Below are 19,603 nucleotides of genomic sequence, written 5' to 3'. Positions count from 1 at the left end.
GTAGCAGAGCTCAATGTCGTGGGACCGCACTGCAAAAAATGCATTCAAAACGCATGCAAAATGCATCCAAAATGCTTGAGTTTTGGATGCATTTTTTTTTTTTTTACAAACGCAGTGTTTACAGTTCTGAGGGTGCGTTCTTTATCGCACTGCTCAGAATGCAACGTGCGCACATACCCTTACAAAGTATAAGGATTGTCCCTATTAAGTGGGTATCTCAGTATTTGAGGTGTAAGTATAACACTAGGATATGTTCAGACTTTCAGATTGGCGGTAGTTAGGACCCTCAAATCTTATTCGGCCTTTTGGCTACAGAAAAGTTGCAAGCTAAAGCCTTGGTGTAGACTTACTAAAGACCCCCATACAGATTAGAATAGTAATCTAAACCTTTCGATTCAGGCAGAGCCTGGACCATGCTATGTGTATTGGGACCAATTAAAAAGGACAGGACATTTTAATTTCAAATGCTCTACCCTTCATCTTGTAGATAAGCCTCCACCAGCGCATAGAAAATACGTCTGAGCTTTCCTAAGTATGTGGATCAGGAAATATAACTGACAGCTTAAGGCCACGTCTCACTAAGCAACATCGCTAGCAATATCGCTGCTGAGGCACGACTTTTGTGACGTAACAGCGATGTTGCTGTGTGTGACATCCAGCAACAACCTGGCCCCCGCTGTGAGGTCGTTGGTTGTTGCTGAATGTCCTCGACCATTTTTTAGTTGTTGCTCTCCCGCTGTGAAGCACACATCGCTGTGTGTGACAGCGAGACAGCAACAACTGAATGTGCAGGCAGCAGGAGCCGGCTTCTGCGGACGCTGGTAACCAATGTAAATATCGGATAACCAAGAAGCGCTTTCCTTGGTTACCCGATATTTACCTTCGTTACCAGCATCCGCCGCTCTCACTGTCAGTGCCGGCTCCCTGCTCCCTGCACGCGTAGCCACAGTACACATCGGGTAATTAACCTGATGTGTACTGTGGCTAGGTGTGCAGGGAGCCAGCGCTAAGCGGTGTGTGCTGGTAACCAAGGTAAATATTGGGTTGGTTACCCAATATTTACCTTAGTTACCAAGCGCAGCATGCTTCCACGCGTTGCTGCTGGCTGGGGGCTGGTCACTGGTTGCTGGTGAGATCTGCCTGTGTGACAGCTCACCAGCGACCATGTAGCGACGCTCCAGCGATCCCTGCCAGGTCAGGTTGCTGGTGGGATCGCTGGAACGTCCGTCGCTTAGTGTTACGGTACTTTTAGTGAGATGTATGGCCACATCACACAACAGCTGTGGACTCAGTGAAAGAACTGACCCACATGAACATCTCCCCTCTGTTTATTCCATAAAGAAGTGTTTTCCTGACTTCTACGCTCCATTGGCATTTACCTACGGTTGTCTGCATATTGGTGTCATGGTTTCTAATTATAACAGACCTGTGGCATATATATCAGAACTCCCTTTATTGATTTTGCAATGGATCCCATTCACTTACAATGGGTTCAGATTTTTTTTTAACTGATTTGAACAGTGAAACCTGCGAACCACACTACCCTGCCAGACAAAGGCAATTTTCATTTATGGATACTTGGTCAGGAATTTTAATAAGAGCAAATCAAGGAACTGGAGTGCCTGATATTCAGCTCCTTGATATATTCACTGCAGTGTGATATTGGGGGGTGTAGCTATATAGGGACGCACTTACCGATTTTGTTGCTGCTAGTGTGCACCACTTCGGAGTCTTCAGCGTTCTGCTGTTTTAGCCGCTGTAGATACTTGTCAGACAAATATTTAAAAACTGCAAATGAAGATATGTTATATTAATAGATAGATACAATACACAGGGTGTGAAATATACAATGGGAAGCTCAAAGGAAGACGACCACTTACCTTCAGTAACGTTTAGATCTTCTTTAACTGAAGTTCTGTAAAATCGAAGTTTTAACCTTTTTGCTAGACCCTCAGCTTCTTCACTATGGTTAATAGAAGCAGAGAAATGTAACTCAGAGGATAAAACAAAACAAAACACATTTATGACAAAGTGAAAAGAAAACTTAAGGGAATCTGTGAGCAATGTATGGTAGAGGACAGAGACCCCGATTCCAGTGATGTGTCACTTCCTGGGCCGCTTACTGCAGTTTTCATAAAATCACTATCACTAAAAGGACTAGCATGTAGTACCAATGAGCTCTCTATAACCCTAACCCCACCACTGGTTGGTAGCTTTCTGCTTATGCACAGTGCACACAGAAAGCTGCGAGTGATGTGGGTGGGGTTATGCAGAGCTCAGCAGAAGATAAAACAGTGATTTGATCAAGATTAACGCATGCAGCCTAGTATATGATGAATCAATGGAATCAGGATTTCTACCCCTACATCATGCTACTCTCAGATTGGTTAGCCAAACTTCGTAAGAGATTCCCTTTAAATAAGAAAATTGGGAAAAGCATTTTAAAAATGCAAAAAACACTGTAAATCAGCTGGACACAACATATTATTCAGGCATGATCTAAACCGCCACCTACTGGTACAAATTATACTATGCACAAACAACCCAACATTGAAGATCCTCACTGTAATAACAATTATTTTTATTTTAACCCAGAAGTGAGAGATATTAAAAAAATAACAAAACCTAAAACAAACAATGCTGTGGGGGTCACAGTGCCATATCGTCTGGGTGGCTAATGGGGCTTAGACTAGCAGCAGAGCTGCTGCAGAACTTCTCCCTAAGGAGATGCGGCAGTGATTGTCAATGTTCCAGGATTTTAATAATAGTCTTTTATGGATGAAAGGATATACATGTTTTTATAAGATATACACATCTAGGAGATGTATGTCTAGGGGAGCAGGGCGTGGAGGAATATACCTTGTGGACAAGTTATCCAAAAAAACACATAAGCCCTGTCCAACTTTTCAAAGTATGTTTTTTAAAAGAGGTCTGGGCATTTCAGAGTGACGCATACAAGGATGCCATGTCGCAGCCAGTCTGATTCATGCTGCACGTCATTCCAGCAGTGTGGACCTCTGACCAGGCTCCGCACGTCTCACCCTACAGCCAGCTATGCACGGTGGTACATAAAGGCTGTAGAACATACAGTGCCTTGCGAAAGTATTCGGCTCCCTTGAATTTTTCAACCATTTCCCACATTTCAGGCTTCAAACAAAGATTAAAATGTTAATGTTATGGTAATGAATCAACAACAAGTGGGACACAATTGTGAAGTTGAACGAAATTTATTGCTTATTTTAAACTTTTTTAAAAAAGTAAATAACTGAAAATTGGGACGTGCAATATTATTCATCCCCTTTACTTTCAGTGCAGCAAACTGACTCCAGAAGTTTGAGGATCTCTGAATGATCCAATGTTGTCCTAAATGACTGATGATGATAAATATAAGCCACCTGTGTGTAATCAAGTCTCCGTATAAATGCACCTGCTCTGTGATAGTCTCAGTGTCCTGATTAAAGCGCAGATAGCATCATGAAGACCAAGGAACACAACAGGCAGGTCCGTGATACTATTGTGGAGACGTTTAAAACCGGATTTGGCTGCAAAAAGATTTCCACAACTTTAAACATCCCAAAAAGCACTGTGCAAACGATCATATTGAAATGGAAGGAGTATCATACCACTGAAAATCTACCAAGACCCGGCCGTCCATCCAAACTTTCATCTCAAACAAGGAGAAGACTGATCAGAGATGCAGCCAAAAGGCCCATGATCACTCTGGATGAACTGCAGAGATCTACAGCTTAGGTAGGAGAGCCTGTCCATAGGATAACAATCAGTCGTACACTGCACAAATCTGGCCGTTATGGAAGAGTGGCAAGAAGAAAGCCATTTCTCAAAAGATATCGATAAAAAGTGCCGTTTAACGTTTGCCACAAGCCACCTGGGAGACACACCAAACATGTGGAAGAAGGTGCTCTGGTCAGATGAAACCAAAATTGAACTATTTGGGCACAATGCCAAACGATATGTTTGGCGTACAAGCAACACAGCCCATCACCCTGAACACACAATCCCCACTGTCAAACATGGTGGTGGCAGCATCATGGTTTGGGCCGGCTTTTCTTCAGCAGGGACAGGGAAGTTGGTTATGATTGATGGGAAGATGGATGGAGCCAAATACAGGACCATTCTTGAAGAAAACCTGTTGGAGTCTGCAAAAGTCCTGAGACTGGAACGGAGATTTGTCTTTCAACAAGACAATGATCCCAAACAAAGCAAAATCTACAATGGAATGGTTCACAAATAAACATATCCAGGTGTTAGAATGGCCAAGTCACAGTCCAGACCTGAATCCAATAGAGAATCTGTGGAAAGAGCTGAAAACTGCTGTTCACAAACACTCTCCATCCAACCTCACTCAGCTCCAGCTGTTTGCAAAGGAAGAATGGGCAAGAATTTCAGTCTCTCGATGTGCAAAACTGATAGACACATACAAGCGACTTGCAGCTGTAATCGCAGCAAATGGTGACACTACAAAGTATTAACTTAAAGGGGTCGAATTATATTATACGCAACAATTTTCAGTTTATTCTTTTTTACAAAAGTTTAAAATAAGCAATACATTTTGTTTGACTTCACAATTGTGTCCTACAAATAATTCCGCAAGGCACTGTATATGACTGAATGCTAATCCAAAAAAGTGATTGCCAAAAATACATGCAATTTCAATAACAGAAAACGCCGCATCTTTAAATATTCACACTTGAAGAACCTTTTTTTTTTTTAAAAAAAAATCTCGGACTGATATAGAACTTGGGGTTTGTACGACTGTGACTTCAATTTGAATGGAGACGATCAACCATATCAGACAATGCTGATGGACAAGAATGGTGACTTACTTCTTAATAACAGTGTCGTCCAGTAGGTCTATCTTATTCTGAACAAGAACTGTAGGAATATCTCCAACTTCAGCCATCACCTTCTCTTTCCAGCTGGGCACCGCTTCAAATGACTCCCTATCCGTTGTAGAAAATACCAGCACACAAGCTTGGGCCCCTTGGAAATAATATATTCATCTAATTAGTCATAAATCATAGTGCATGTCGCAAAATATAAAGAAACAGCTATATATCGGTCCCCACGACTATAGCTATTCAGTGCGGGAGATTTATCAAACTTAATGCACTCGAAATCTGGTGCAATTTATGCAAAAAAAGCCCCCAAAATATCTGTCTCATGAAATACACTATTTTTATTGTGTTTTATGGATGAAGCAAGAGAGGAAAAAGGGTTAATTCCATGCAGCCGTGTAGAATAAAGAGGAGATCCGATTGAGAGCAATAACGTGATTTTATTTTTCTAGGCGTTTCGGAATTTTTACTCCTTCAGGAAGAAAAATCACAGATGTACATGGATGTGCGGAATTAACCCCTTTTCCTCGCTCACTTCATCCATTGATCACTGACAGGATCTGCAGCAGCCGGTGTGCCTATTTCATGCCCTTCATAGTAGCTGTGAATTGCACGGCCACTCTAGATGAGCAATTCCCTGAAAAAATGTGTCCTAATCCACCAGAATAGGACCCTTTGCCCTGTCCGACTAAGGCTATGTGCGCACGTTGCGTACAGTCACTGCAGAATTTTCTGCAGCGATCTGAAGAGCACACGTGCGCTTCAAATGGCTGCAGAAAATGTCCGTAGAAAAAAAAAAAGCCGATTCCATGCGCTCTGCCTGCAGCACCTGCCATAGACAGAGCAGGAGCTGCCGGCAAAGCGCACGGAAGAAGTGACATGTCACTTCTTAGAACGCAGCGCTTCGGGCAGCAGCCGAAGCGCTGCGCTCCAAGACGCCACGTGCGCACGGCCCCTGCACAATCTCCATAGACTGTGCAGGGGACGCAGGACGCATGCATTACGCACACGTGCGCACATAGCCTAAGACGTTTGCCCTGTGCGCCAAAAATTACAACAAATTTTGGGTACAAAGTAAGCCAAGTAATTAGTGGTATAAATTTGAAGTAGACAGTGTAAAGATGAGCCAAATTTACCAAACATGAACCTCTATGATACATTAGGCACATTTGTAGAGTGCCTGGTCAAGTCTCCACTGTCTAAGGTTAAATATGCCTCTATAAAGTCCAATCAATGCATTAAGGAGGTTCTCTGGTCATATAATATTTGTTACCTATCCTTAGGGGTACTTTGCACACTACGACATCGCAAGCCGATGCTTGCGATGCCGAGCGCGATAGTCCCTGCCCCAGCAGCGATATCTTGTGATTGCTGTCGTACCGAACATTATCGCTGCGGCAGCTTCACATGCACTTACCTGCCCTGCGACATCGCTCTGGCCGGCGAACCGCCTCCTTCCTAAGGGCGCGGGTCGTGCGGCGTCACACGGCAGGCGGCCAATAGCAGTGGAGGGGCGGAGATGAGTGGGACGTAAACATCCTGCGCACCTCCGTCCTTCCGCATAGCCGGCGTGAGCTGCAGGACGCAGGTACGCTGATGTTCCTCGCTCCTGCGGCTTCTCACACAGCGATGTGTGCTGCCGCAGGGGAACGAGGAACAACATCGTACCGTCGCTGCAGCGAAATTATGAAAATGTCGGACACTACACCGATGATACGATTACAACTCTTTTGCGCTCGTTAATCGTATCAAAAAGGATTTACACACTCAGATATCGACAGCAACGCCGGATGTGCGTCACTTTCGATTTGACCCCACCAATATCGCACCTGCGATGTCGTAGTGTGCAAAGTGCCCCTTAGGTAGTTAATATCAAACCAGTGGGGGTCCTCAAAGGACCACACAGAAGTAAGCGATCAGTGGAGGGGGGATCTCAGGACAACCAGTCACACAGATCTGCAGGGAATATAAACCACTACAAAATATAAAGAAATTGTACCCAACTTTAGTTACACTTTATATTAACTATATTTTTTTCATCTATAATCCACCCCTTATGTTGCTGCTGTGCCATGGCCTCCCGCTCTTACACATGACAGTAAGGTGACCCCATCTTTGCGCTTGGGTATCTGTGTATTGTGGTTGTCATCTTATCAATTGGGCAGTTCATCCTCTACTCTAATAGAGAAAGGAGGCACAGAAAGTACTGCCTCCCGGTCTTTACTTGTAAATGAGGTACTATTTTCATGTGTTTCTATGTAAATGGCGATGGCACAAACAGCAATGCCTTCTAATCTCTTTGTGATATTCATGCAGGTCCAGAGAATGCTTTGTCCGTTTCTCTATGTGGAGGATAACTGCACTTTGTAAGGCAGTGGGAATACAACCAAGCGAGAAGAAGACAAAGTGACAATCCCAATCACGATATTGTGTGTTTCCTTGGTGTTTTCTTCCCAAAATAATTCTCTTATTATACATGTGAACAGGTAGGATTATCCTGGCCATGCAGCTAGAAAATCCCAAAGGACAGCATTAGTAAGGAGATTTGAGGATAATGATCTGAAGCTTACTACAGAATAGTCACATTAATAAAAGCTCCAAATAAGAGCTGATCTGCAGTACCCAGTAGTGGCCACTAAACTGAGGGGGCAGTGGTGTTCTGCTCCGGACACTGATGGAGCCGGTAAGAGCTGATTGGTCAATATCACTGTAGTGGAAACCCCCTTCAATACAGCGGAGCCGCACGCTGGATCTACAGATGTCATCTACACCCATGTGATACATAATAGTAACTATGCTAGAACTTGTCAAATACAACAACTAGCAGAAGACCTTTCACCACATTTTTCATACTGACCTGTACCTAAGATGTACTAGTGGCTGCAGAGTGGAATAAAACATTTTTTTTTTTTTTTAATTTCACCTCTCTGTTATGGAGATATTAGCAACAAACTATTGGCACCTAATGAGTTAACTTTTGTTACGTCCAAGTGAGTGTTATCGGATAGTTTTCACTGGGGGCGTGTACTTCTTATAAGAGATGCCATCTGATAATACCCACCTACCTGGACGTAAAAAAGGTAATTCATTAGGCACCAATACTTTGACTGCTAACATCTCTAGAACGGAGAGACGAAGCAAAAAAAAAACAAACAAACAAAACACTCTTGCAGTCTGCAGACACTATTACGTCGTGGCTCTAGTTCAACAAGAAAAATTTGAAGGGAACCTGTAAGGTGCAATACGCACCCAGGACCACGAACAGTTCTGGGTGCATATTCCCAATTTCTGCCTAACTGTCCCAGCATATAGTAGCATAGATAAAGAGATCTTTAGAAGAGTATCTCTAAAGATCTTTTATGATATGCTAATGAGCACAGGGACTAGTCGCAAGGGCGTTATATCCCCCGACTAGTCCACCCTCTTAGCATGTTCGCACGCCCACAGGGGCATTTTAATATTCTATTCAATGCGCATTGCCTAGCACCATTAGTGGTGACGCGCGTACCTGTGTCCGTTGTCACCGCCTCAGACGTCGGGTTTAGTCCAGTGCGCATGATCAGACGTCCACGGCACTTCCAGTCATGCGCACTAGACCTCTCTGAACCCAGGACGCATACACTTCTGTGCCTACAGGCAGTTGCTGTGCAGCCATGGTACTAACACTGGATCACATACAAACTGTCGTAATGCATCGTATCATCAATATGATAATGGTGTTGGCATAAACCCGAAATCAACACATTAAAAAAAAACAAAAAAAAAAAAAACCAACCCTTGTGTTTTTCCTCACATACTTTTTAGAATGATTTGTAGAGGCGTCTTGTGCCTTTATTTTGAGGTTGGGATTTTCCATAAAGCGGATGATTCATTGCTTATGATAATTACTGTATCCCTACAGAAGGCAGCTAAGCTCTCCTGTGAGTTACTTGTATCATTACAAAGAATCAAAGCAGCTACTAAGCCACAACACCGAGCCTCTGACTGCACTAAGCCTATCCCCCAAGACTTTATTTTATTTGCTTATATAGCGCCATTAGTTTCCAAGACGCTGTACAAACATGATCCTCACTGTCCTCAGCATATACATTTCCTATTATTTTGTTTTTGGAGTGGGGAGGAAACTGGAGTACCTGGAGGAAACCCATGCAAACAAGCCTTAGTGATTCACATTTCACTGCCGCATCGTACGACATGAAGGCTGGGGCCATACGGGGATTACTGCGAACCCCTCGCATGACACTTGGCTCACGCTGGCAGTACAGCAGAGCCGAGTCTCATGCGAGTGTCCCTGCGACTGAGGTCCAACCGTGCGAGCGAACCTCAACTGCGGGGGGCGGGCTTGTGCTGCGGAGGAGGGGAGGGAGGGATTTATCTCCCTCTCTCCTCCATAGCCGGCTATTACAATTCTCGCTCTGCACTCACAGTACACCGGTGTACCGCAAGTGCAGAGCGATTTTTCTCTTGCCCCATAGACTTGAATGGGTGCGAGAGAAAGTCTCGCCCTACAGTCGCAGCATGCTGCGATTGTTTTCTTGGTCCGATTAGGGCTGAGAAAATAATCGCTCATGTGTGCTGACACACAGGCTAATATTGGTCCGAGTGGAATGTGATTTTTATCGCACTCCACTCGCACCGTTTTTCTCGCCGTGTGGCTTAGGCCTTACCGCATTGCTCTAGCACTTCAGATCACGCACAATGTGTGGCAAACACTGGACCTGTAATTTCCCTTGTGCAGATTTTCCTCTTGTGTCACAACAGTTGTGAGAGCTGAAAAGGCATGTCCAACAGTATTGTTTTGGGTTTTTTTTACACCGGCAAAATGGATTCTGTAGAGTTAAATGGTAACATCCACATTAATGTCTAATTCACAGCTGCAGATTTGTTCTACAATATGTGGATGACTTTTTTTTTTTTTTAAAAAAACTCATCAACAATACTGTAATACACAGCAGATTTTCCGCCTGGAAAACCCGTTGCTTATCTGGTTTGTGTCAATGTACCCTTCCAAGGACTATAAAAATATGGAATTACAGTACATATAGCCAAAACCAGTTTAACAACTAAAAGAGATAATTTAAAGGCCTTGTCCCCTTTTAGAAAGCACTTGTGTTCAGCTGCAATTTGTTCTATGAGAAAAAAAAAAAGCTTTCCTCCTGCCCCCAGGTTTAGCGCTGATTCTCCGTTGCTGTTATTTGCATCTGTTAGGCTATCTGCACACGATCACTTGCTTTTTTCCTTGCTTTTTTTTATCTCAAAGTTGTTTGAAAGACATGAGGCAGAACAAACAGGAAGTTGGCCAAAACTAACAAAATGTCCCACCCACCCTACATATTATACACTTGCACACTTTAGCGCATTTCATGTAGTGCTAAAGGGTGTTTTGCCTGGTTTAACTTAATAAATTAATTTAAAAAACGACATGGGATTCCCCTTATTTTTGATAAACAGGCAAGGTAAAGCAGACAAATGTGAGCTCATATTATCAGGCTGGGAAGGCTGAATATTATTGGGTCCAGCTCAGCCTAAAAATACCAGCCCGCAACTGCCCCAGAAGTGGTACATCACATTAGATGCATCAATTCTCACGGTTCGCCTTGGCTTTTCCCTGGTTTAGTGGCAATTGGGGTAATAGTAGTTGAGGTTGATGTCAGCTGTGTAATGTCAGCTGGCATCAAGCAAAGGGGTTAGTCAATGAGAGAGGTCTATCAGACACCCACATTACTGACCCAGTAAGTGAAAACAAGCAAACAAAATAAATAAATAAATAAATAAATAAATAAAATAAAAACAACACATACACACTATTTAAAAAAAAAAAAAAACAAAAACAAAAAACAAAACAAAAGTCCAACTCTAGCTCTGGTTCACCAATTTATAAAAAAAAAAAAACCCAAACAAAACAAAGAACCATGCAGATCCAGAGTTGTCCACCGAATCCAACAAAGTCCACAAATGGAAATCTGAAAGGCAAGATACTAACTCTCGTTCACCAATTTATTATTAAAAAAATAATCCCTGTTGCTCCAATGTAGTCCATGGCAATCCCACGACGTCCACTGATTCTAGTACAACCAATGGAGCCTCGATCTGAGAAAAAAAAAAAAAGCTTCAAAAGGTCCCTCTCTGTCAGTCTTCACTCTGTGATACCTGACAACGCTCACGAGAAGTGATGAGGTAACTATACGGGTCATCATCGCTCTCGCCAAGTCACACAGAGGGAAGCGCAAGACGCAGAATGTCTCACGAGGGGTCACCTAACTGATGTCATCCCTGCTTATCACAGAACCGGTGGACAACGTGGAAATGCCATGGACTATGTTGGAGCTGCGAGTTTTATCTTTCCATAATAAATTGGTGAATGAAGGACAATATCTTCTTTTTATTTATCTCCCTCTTTTTATATCTTACAGGTTCCCATTTGTGGACTACGTTGGATTCGGTGGAGTACTTCTAATCTCTATGGTTTTTTGTTTTAAATATATTGGTGAACCAGGGCAAGAGTCGGGGCGTGTTTGTAAAATAAAATATTTTTGATTGTGTTTTATTATCTCTATACTTACTGGGTTAGTAATGGAGGTGTCTGATAGACACCTCTCCATTACGAACACCAGGGCGTGTTGCAGCTGACACTACAGAGGTGACATCAACCCCAAATACTATTACCCACACTGTCACTGCACCAGGACATCGGCAAGAACAGAGGCAAAGCTCCAGAATTGACGCATCTAATGTGATGCGCCACTTCTGGGGCAGCTGGAGGCTGCAATTTTTAGGCTGGGAAGGGCTCACTAACCATGGATTTTCTCAGCCTGATAATATCAGCCTGTTGCTGTCTACTTTACCCTTGCTGTTTATCAAAAAAGGTGGGACCCCATGTCCTTTTCTTTTTATTCATTAGGTTAAACCAGGCTAAACACACTTTAGTGCCGCATGAAGGAATCAAAGGGTGCAAGTGTATATTATATACGGGGTGGGCCATTACTTCGTGTTTGTTCCGCTTCCTGTCAAGCAACTTTATGGATAGCGAAAAAGTTTGTTTACATGCATTTTGTAGGTGCATAAACGCATTTACAACGCAAGTGTTTTTTTCGTAATCTCCGGATTTACTGCATCTAATGCAATGTTATTTGGAAGCTCCACACAAAAGACTGCGTACCCGCAAGAGAAATTGGCATGCTGCGGCTCGGAAACACACATCACATGTGAGTTTACTCTTGAGTAGAAAAAGAAAAAAAAAAGCACAATGGACATGAGATTTCATCTAAGGATCCCATTTAAGGGTTTATAACCGCAAGCAATTGCTTAATTTAGGATCAAATCCTACTGTGTCTGCTTCTATATCATCTAATAATCGGAAAGATTTGGTTAGTAAATGTGTCTTCAAATGTGTCAATTTATTACAGGTAAGGGTACAGTCCCACGATCAGTGTTACTCGTGTTCTGGATGCAGTGTATCTAAAACGCTGTGTTTTACTGTACAAGGAAAGTGGATGGGATTAATAGAAATCTCCACTGTGCTTTTTCTTTTTTAACACTGTATAAACTGACCTGCAGTGTGTCATTTAATTCTGCAATATGTCAATTTCTTTTGGGTAATGCTCAGTTTTCTGTGTGGATTCTACCCATAGACTTGCATTAGATGCAGAAAATCCACAGGTAAAAAGACACGCATGCATTTTTTGGTGAATTTACAGCGCGGAAACGCATCAAAACCGCATGTAATCCGCACCTAATAATGTCAATAGCAGGAAGTTTCAAAAACAAAACAGCTTTATTGAAAAGATGACACACCAAATAGACAAAAACGTAGGGTCAAAAATGCACACAAAATGCACTTAAACTAAGGTGCGGAGATGGTGCAGACATTTTGCTGCGTCAAAACTCAACTGATCCGGATTGTGGGAACGCAGCCTAATGCGGGCGTCACACGAGACGATCTGTCGTGCGATATGTCGTTGGGGGGGTCACAGTTTTCGTGACGCCCATCCGGCATCGCTTGCGATGTTGTCCCGTGTGACACCTATGAGCGTCTGTAAACGATCGCATATCGGTTACGAATCGCGAATCGTGTACAGGTCGCTCATTTTTTAAAAAATGGTTTATTCTACTTTGCGCTGGTTGTTCATCGTACCTGGGGTAGCACACATCGCACTGTGTGACACCTCGGGGACGATGAACACAGCTTACCTGCGTCCCGCGGCTCCCGCAGGCAATGTGGAAGGAAGGAGGTGGGCGGGATATTTACGTCCCGCTCATCTCCGCCCCTCCGCTTCTATTGGCCGGCCACTGTGTGACGTCGCTGTGACGCCGAACGTCCCTCCCCCTTCAGGAAGAGGATATTCGCCGCCCACAGCGAGGTCGCTCAGCAGGTAAGTACGTGTGACAGCAGTTTAACGACTTTGTGCGCCACGGGCAACTAATTGCCCGTGACGCACAAACGACGGGGGCGGGTACGATCGCTAGATCGTACAGTGTGAAGCCCGCATTAGAGTTTCCATTCAGGAGCCTGGGAAAGCGGACCTGAAGGAGCAGTACTGTGTCGGCATACTGCTTGTTACTCACTTTTTCCTGAAGCAAGATAGAACTAAAATACTGGCAAAATTCCAAGTAAACCCATCATCTGACCAGTGACCTGGTGTTTAGAGGGATCTACCAAACATTTGTTGCCAGATGTGTTTCCAGCCATTTTGAGTGAAAAATGATCAGGTCATACATACCCCTGTAATAAGCTTTTGTGATGGCATCAAACTCCTCCTGACCAGCCGTGTCCCATAACATAAGGCGAACATCTTCATCATTTATCCTATAAGACAAAACACAACCACTACGTGAAGGAATTAGTCACACAACTTCAGAGGGTTTACAATGCTCTCATCACTCTGATCTCATGTGTTTTTACATGATTTTGGTTCGCCTGAACATTACTTGGGTCATTAGGTCTAATTAAACCGTCATCCTCCAGAAAGAGGGGTGTAATGAGTGTACACGGACAAGGCGTTCTCTGATGAGCTCTCTGGGGCCAGTCCACAGAAGCACGGAGCAGCTTTAGTACAAATCAGCTCATTATCTTCTTAATACACTGAGGCCAGCTACTGCTAAATGTAATGCAAATAAAACCAGGAGAGGATCAGAAAACACTGTGCTGGTACACGAGGCCGAAGCCCCTGGGGTGCGCAGATGGCGCTCTTCTGTTAGCATTAGCTGATGGTCAGTATGAGGGAAGGGAATATAAAACTGTAAGATCTACAAACAAATAAAGGTTAGGAATTAGAAACTGAATAGAACGTAACAGGAGAATCATAAGACTGCAGATCTTCTGAAGGACCTCCATTCCAGAAACGGTGATGACAGGAGCAGAGAATGGATCACTTTCAGCTCACATGATGACTTGGTGGATGTTCTGCTATCATACATCAAATAAAAATTAAAGGGATATTCCAGTCTATAAAAATGATCCACTGGGGAGGCGATATTTATTAGATCAGTGAGCATCCATTTCCCAATGATCACCACTAATTATGTCCAGTGTTCTGCCGAAAGCAAGACCATGGCCATGAGGAGTTGAATGGAGCTACTCTAGCGCTCATCTTGGTCCACTGGACTGACTATAGTGATCACAGCGCTCAGCTATTTTCACCAGTGTCAAATCTTGAGTGGAGCAGCAGGGAGCATGCACCATGAGCCCCTCCACTGTTTCTGACTACACTCTTACTCAGGGCAAAACCGGTGGACAGGATTCTCCCCTTTCTAGCAATCGATGGGTGTTTCGGCAGACCACTCTGGATTAACAATTATCCCTTATCTAGTGGGTCAGTTATCTTTTTTTAGCGACTGGAATACCCCATTAGCAATAGGAAATGCAGATCAGAATAATTTCTAATTTTTACGCTTAGTGTTTAGGAAGGGCTCATTGTTCTTAATTTTACCTGTATCAGACGCACACTTCATTTGCTACCAGCATTAACCTAAAAAGGACACTTTTGTGACATTTATAAACTCCCTGTGGATCATTTACACAAGATGTGAAGGACACGCATTGCCAAGTTTAGTAGGGCAGCGATATAAGGCAATTATAAACATGCTGAAAATAGCAGAAAAATGCAGTTAGCACATAGCAGCCAGTCAAACATTTACTTTCACAAGTCTAACTTGCAGAGAACAGGGAAAAGTAAGCATCTCATTAATTACTATATGCTAATTTCTTTAAATGGGAATTCTGCTTTTGACAAAGTTTGCGGATATCAATAGCACAAGTGAATATAATCATTTTTGTATTATATCTTATGAATCAATGCTTCTTTCTCCACTTATGAGCCATGTCTCACTGTCCACCCTGCCTCCTGAACTTATCAATCACATGTGGGGGGGGGGGAAACCCAAAAAAACAAAAAACAAACCACAGCTCAAATTTGTCTTGGTCAACCCAAGACAGACAAGTAGCACAGTGAAGCATTAGGTTACACAGCATATTGAACTGCAAGTAAGCCTGAGGCCACACGGGGTTATGTGCGAGTCCTCGCAAGACACTCAGTACACGCTCGCAGCACAGCGGGAGCAGAGTGTCATGCGAGGATCATGCGACTGTGGTCTGATCGTGCGATCAGAGCACAGCTGCGGAGGGGAGGGAGGGATTTATCTCCCTATCTCCTTCGTTGCCAGCTGATCGCACTGATCGTGAGAGAAACATCACACTGCACTTGCGGTACACCGGTGTCACGCGAGAGCAGTGCGATGTTTCTCTCGCCCCATAGACTTGTATGGGTTAGAGTGGAACAGGATCGCATTCCATTCGCAGCATGCTGCGACTGTTTTCTCAGTCAGATTCTGGCTGAGAAAATAATCGTTCATGGGAGCGGACCCATAGAGTAATATTGGTCCGAGTGGAATGTGATGTTTTATCATATTCTACTCGCACCGTTTTTCTCACCGTGTGTCCTAGGCCTAAGAGGCAGGAGTAGCATAGTCAGAGAATCATATAGTGCAGACTCTAGCTAATGTATCTCAGGGCTGGTTTCACAGCTACATTGCTCAGAACTACTGGGTAATTTTCTCCATTCTTCTGCTGTTTCTATAGGTGTGCTACAGAATGGAAATCAACAGTAATCCCTCTGTTTTTATTTTATGGGTGACATCTTAGTAAATAGTTGCTACCCACTAGGTCTGAGTCAATTGAAAATTAGGGATAGTACTTGCAGAGGGGAAAATTGGTGAAAAACACAGGATAAATATTATACAAATTACTATAATGACCTCAACTACTGTTGTACCTCATGTACACACATGGAAAGGTACATTAGAGGATAGTTCCCCTTTAAGGATATAGACAACTTTCGAGCTTTTTTTTTCTTTTTTTTAAATTGAATTCATTATTTTTTTTTGTCTAAAACCCTTATTTGTAGTAAACTTTATATATATTTAGACCTCCTGGCTATTAAAATCTCTATTTTGCACTGTATTTTTGTTGCAGAATAAGTTAAAAGTCAAGACAGAGACTCTGTCATTATAAGCTCACTGACAGATTCTGTTAATTCATTCTGCTTTGTACAGCGACACTTAGAAGGTGTGAAGCCAAACTTAAACGGGTACTCGGGAAGATAAAAAAAAAAAATGTTGTACTGTTCCTGCACTCAAGCTATAAAGATTAGATGCCCAGTGCAGTTCTATTATTCTTACAACATTTGTAATTTAGAGTGACTGGAGCTGCTCCTCACTGCTCCCCCTCCCCTCTGGGACATTGCTGCACACATCAGGGCACAGCTCCCTGCTGTTACCAGTCAGTCTCCTGATAATAGCTGTTTCTCAGCACAGAACAGGGGGAGATATCGGGAGACTGGCTGATAGTAAGAGCAGAGCTGCACAGTGATGTGTGATGTAAGTTACCAGAGGGGAGGGTAAAGATAATCGTGGAAAAAAAAATAAAATACATATACCTGCATCACACACACACACACACACACACACACACACACACACACACACACACACGTAACTGAAAGGCAAGCAGTTTGTGGTCTCATAGATAACACTTAGACCAATAGGTTTTCCTTCATGAAGCTGAGCGCCCCGAGGAAGACTAATGTACGAAACGCGCGTTAAGGTATACAGCAAACAGTACCACTCATTACGGTAGCGAATCTCTTTTGCAAATTTAATGCATACATGAGATATAGAATAAGATCGCTTTTATATTTAGAAACTACTTTAATCCCATCTAGCACCTTATAACTTATCACTGGTATATTTATTTTTTGATAATATATAATTTATTATTAGGCAATATAAAATGACTGGTTTTGGCACTATGCACTTTATTTTCCGGTCTTACTGCTGCTAAAAATAAGGGAATAATTTTGTCCAGCAATTGTTTTATTATGTAAATTGAACCTATTAACATATTCATTAATAAAATGTAGCATTTTTTTCTTATATAATTGTCATGGTCACTATCCCCCTTTTTTGAGTGTTTTATGCCGGCTCATGATTGAGGATTTTTGATTGTTGATTTCACTATGGTGACTTGCTGCGGAGTTTTTGATGGTTTATGTTTTTGTTCATGTAGCTGTTCTCCACTCCTCCAAAACCACAGCTAGGGTGTCATGCTAAGTACCAAGTGAACACTGAAAGGGAAACCCTGTGTCTAGGGAAGTGGGAGATGGTGACAACTGACCAAACAAACCTCTGGAGCCTGAGTTCCCTCACCACCCTAGATAGGTGCAGAACCTATGCGCCGAGCTGGATACCTGACCCTAATCAGGCCCTAGGTAGGGAGTGGATGGGATGAGCTCTACGTCAACCCCACTAGGCACTAAAGGACACTCAGGGATAACAAACAAGGGAAAACAACTTCTCTAGACGACTCCATAAGAAGTTCAGTAAAGAGCAGCAACGATCCTACTGATGAGTGCAAGACACCTGCTTGCATCCAGAGCTTGTGAAGGAACTGAATATCACCAGCACAAGTCCAGGCAAAATGAGAGTAAAAAACCCAAGGGGAAATATAGATGATTACCAGCTGAAGGGAAGAGGAGCTCCCCTGGGTCCTAAAGGGAAATGGATGAAAAGCCAGCAGAGAAGATACCTAGTAGACTGAATACTGACAGCAGGAATAATAGAAAGTAAGGGAGCATTTTTCGCAGCCAAACGCTGAGAACGTCTATTGCCGGACACCACACGACTGTCTGTCACCCGTGACACAGGGGTGCTGTGTGGATTAGTTTATCATACATGTGCTCTTCTGCTGCACTTATTTGCTACGCAAGTGACAATAATAGTGCACTAAAGATATGTTAACTCAAAAGAGCGATACAAACAACATTATTTAGATAGGTCAACAAATGGATTTAATACCATATAGGAAACGATAACCAAGAACAATGTTAAAAGTAATACTTACTGGATTTGCCTTTCTAGGAAGTCCACGCCAATGGTTTTCTTATAATCCTTTGTGAATATTCCCTTGCAGTACCTCTGAATCATACTTGATTTACCTACGGCACCATTCCCAACCACCACCACCTTAATGGCCACCTCCATATCCTCTTCCAACATCTTGCTTGTTTGACGTTCACCACACTTGAATGACTTCAGCCTGGAGAAAAAGGAGAATAGTCGAGTGTACACAATCCTAATGCAAGAAACAAAAATCAAAAGATTGTAAAAGTGATTAATAAATCTACAAAATACAGTGTTGGCACCCCACAGTCCCTCCACTGCAGCTTCTGACAAAGTGCCACTCATCTATGGGACTGGGTCCTGCAGCTCGGCTCTTTACACATGAGCAGCATTAGTCATTCCATTATAGGGAGGACTCCAGCCTACTGGAAAGGTCAAAGAGTATGATCTGTGGGAATCCCACTGGTTAGACCCCATTGATCAATAGAAGAGGGAACCCCAGTTCGTTTTTTCCCCCCCTCTACCCACAAAGCCATGGAAACCGGTGAACCACATATACATTAATATGTATAGAACTTTGCAAAAGTTTTAGGTAGGTGAGGAAAAAAGAAGGTAAGAATTTAAAAAAAAAAAAAAAACAAAAAAAAAACCACAAAAAACTAATAACACTTTTTATATTGATTGACAAAATGCGAAGTGAATGAACAAAAGAAAAATCTACATCAAAATAACATTTGGTGTGACCACCGTTTGCCTTGAAAACATTATCAATTCATCTAGGTACATTTCCATGCAGTTGTTTAAAGAATTCAGCAGAGGTTGTTCCAAAGATCTTGCAGAACTAACCACAGGTCTTCTGAAGACGTACACATGGTCAAAAATGTTGGTACCCCTCGTTTAATGAAAGAAAAACCCACAATGGTCACAGAATAACTTGAAACTGACAAAAGTAATAAAAAAAATCTATGAAAATGAACAAATGAAAGTCAGACATTGCTTTTCTGCTTCCACAGAATTTAAAACAAATGAAAAAAAATAAAACTCATGAAATAGGCCTGGACAGAAATGATGGTAGCCTTGAAAATAATGTGACAAAAGGGACATGTTAAATCGAGGTGTGTCCACCAATTAGCATCACAGGTGTCTACAATCTTTTAATCAGTCAGTGGGCCTGTATGTAGGGCTACAGATACTCACTGTGCTGTGGACATAGTGTGTACCAAACTCAATACAGACCAGTGGAAGCGACGGAAAGAGTTGTCTCAGGAGAGTAGAAAGAAAATTATAGACTAGCATGTTAAAAGTAAAGGTTATAAGACCATCTCCAAGCAGCTTCATGTTGCTGTGTCTAC

General features: G+C 42.7%; 1 protein-coding gene across 5 annotated transcripts in view; it reads right to left on the bottom strand.

The window, feature by feature from the left end:
• Nucleotides 1-19,603, bottom strand: part of RAB23 (RAB23, member RAS oncogene family) — an 84,257-nt gene that overhangs the window by 26,873 nt on the left and 37,781 nt on the right. For 4 of the 5 annotated variants that reach the window (XM_075340265.1, XM_075340264.1, XM_075340266.1 and 1 more), the window contains exons 2-6: nt 18,253-18,447; nt 13,577-13,662; nt 4,845-5,001; nt 1,881-1,963; nt 1,696-1,788 (exon numbers count right to left, since the gene is read on the bottom strand). In XM_075340265.1, coding sequence (XP_075196380.1) covers nt 1,696-1,788; nt 1,881-1,963; nt 4,845-5,001; nt 13,577-13,662; nt 18,253-18,407 — 574 coding nt within the window. In that variant the 5' untranslated portion in view covers nt 18,408-18,447. Of the gene's footprint in view, nt 1-1,695; nt 1,789-1,880; nt 1,964-4,844; nt 5,002-13,576; nt 13,663-18,252; nt 18,484-19,603 lie in introns of all 5 variants that reach the window. The other variant, XM_075340267.1, reaches the window with a different exon arrangement.

This window comes from Anomaloglossus baeobatrachus, chromosome 3, assembly GCF_048569485.1.
Source record: "Anomaloglossus baeobatrachus isolate aAnoBae1 chromosome 3, aAnoBae1.hap1, whole genome shotgun sequence".
Classification (NCBI taxonomy): Eukaryota; Metazoa; Chordata; class Amphibia; order Anura; family Aromobatidae; genus Anomaloglossus; species Anomaloglossus baeobatrachus.
Note: the sequence above shows the minus strand (reverse complement) of the source record. Positions and strands in the feature narration are given on the sequence as shown.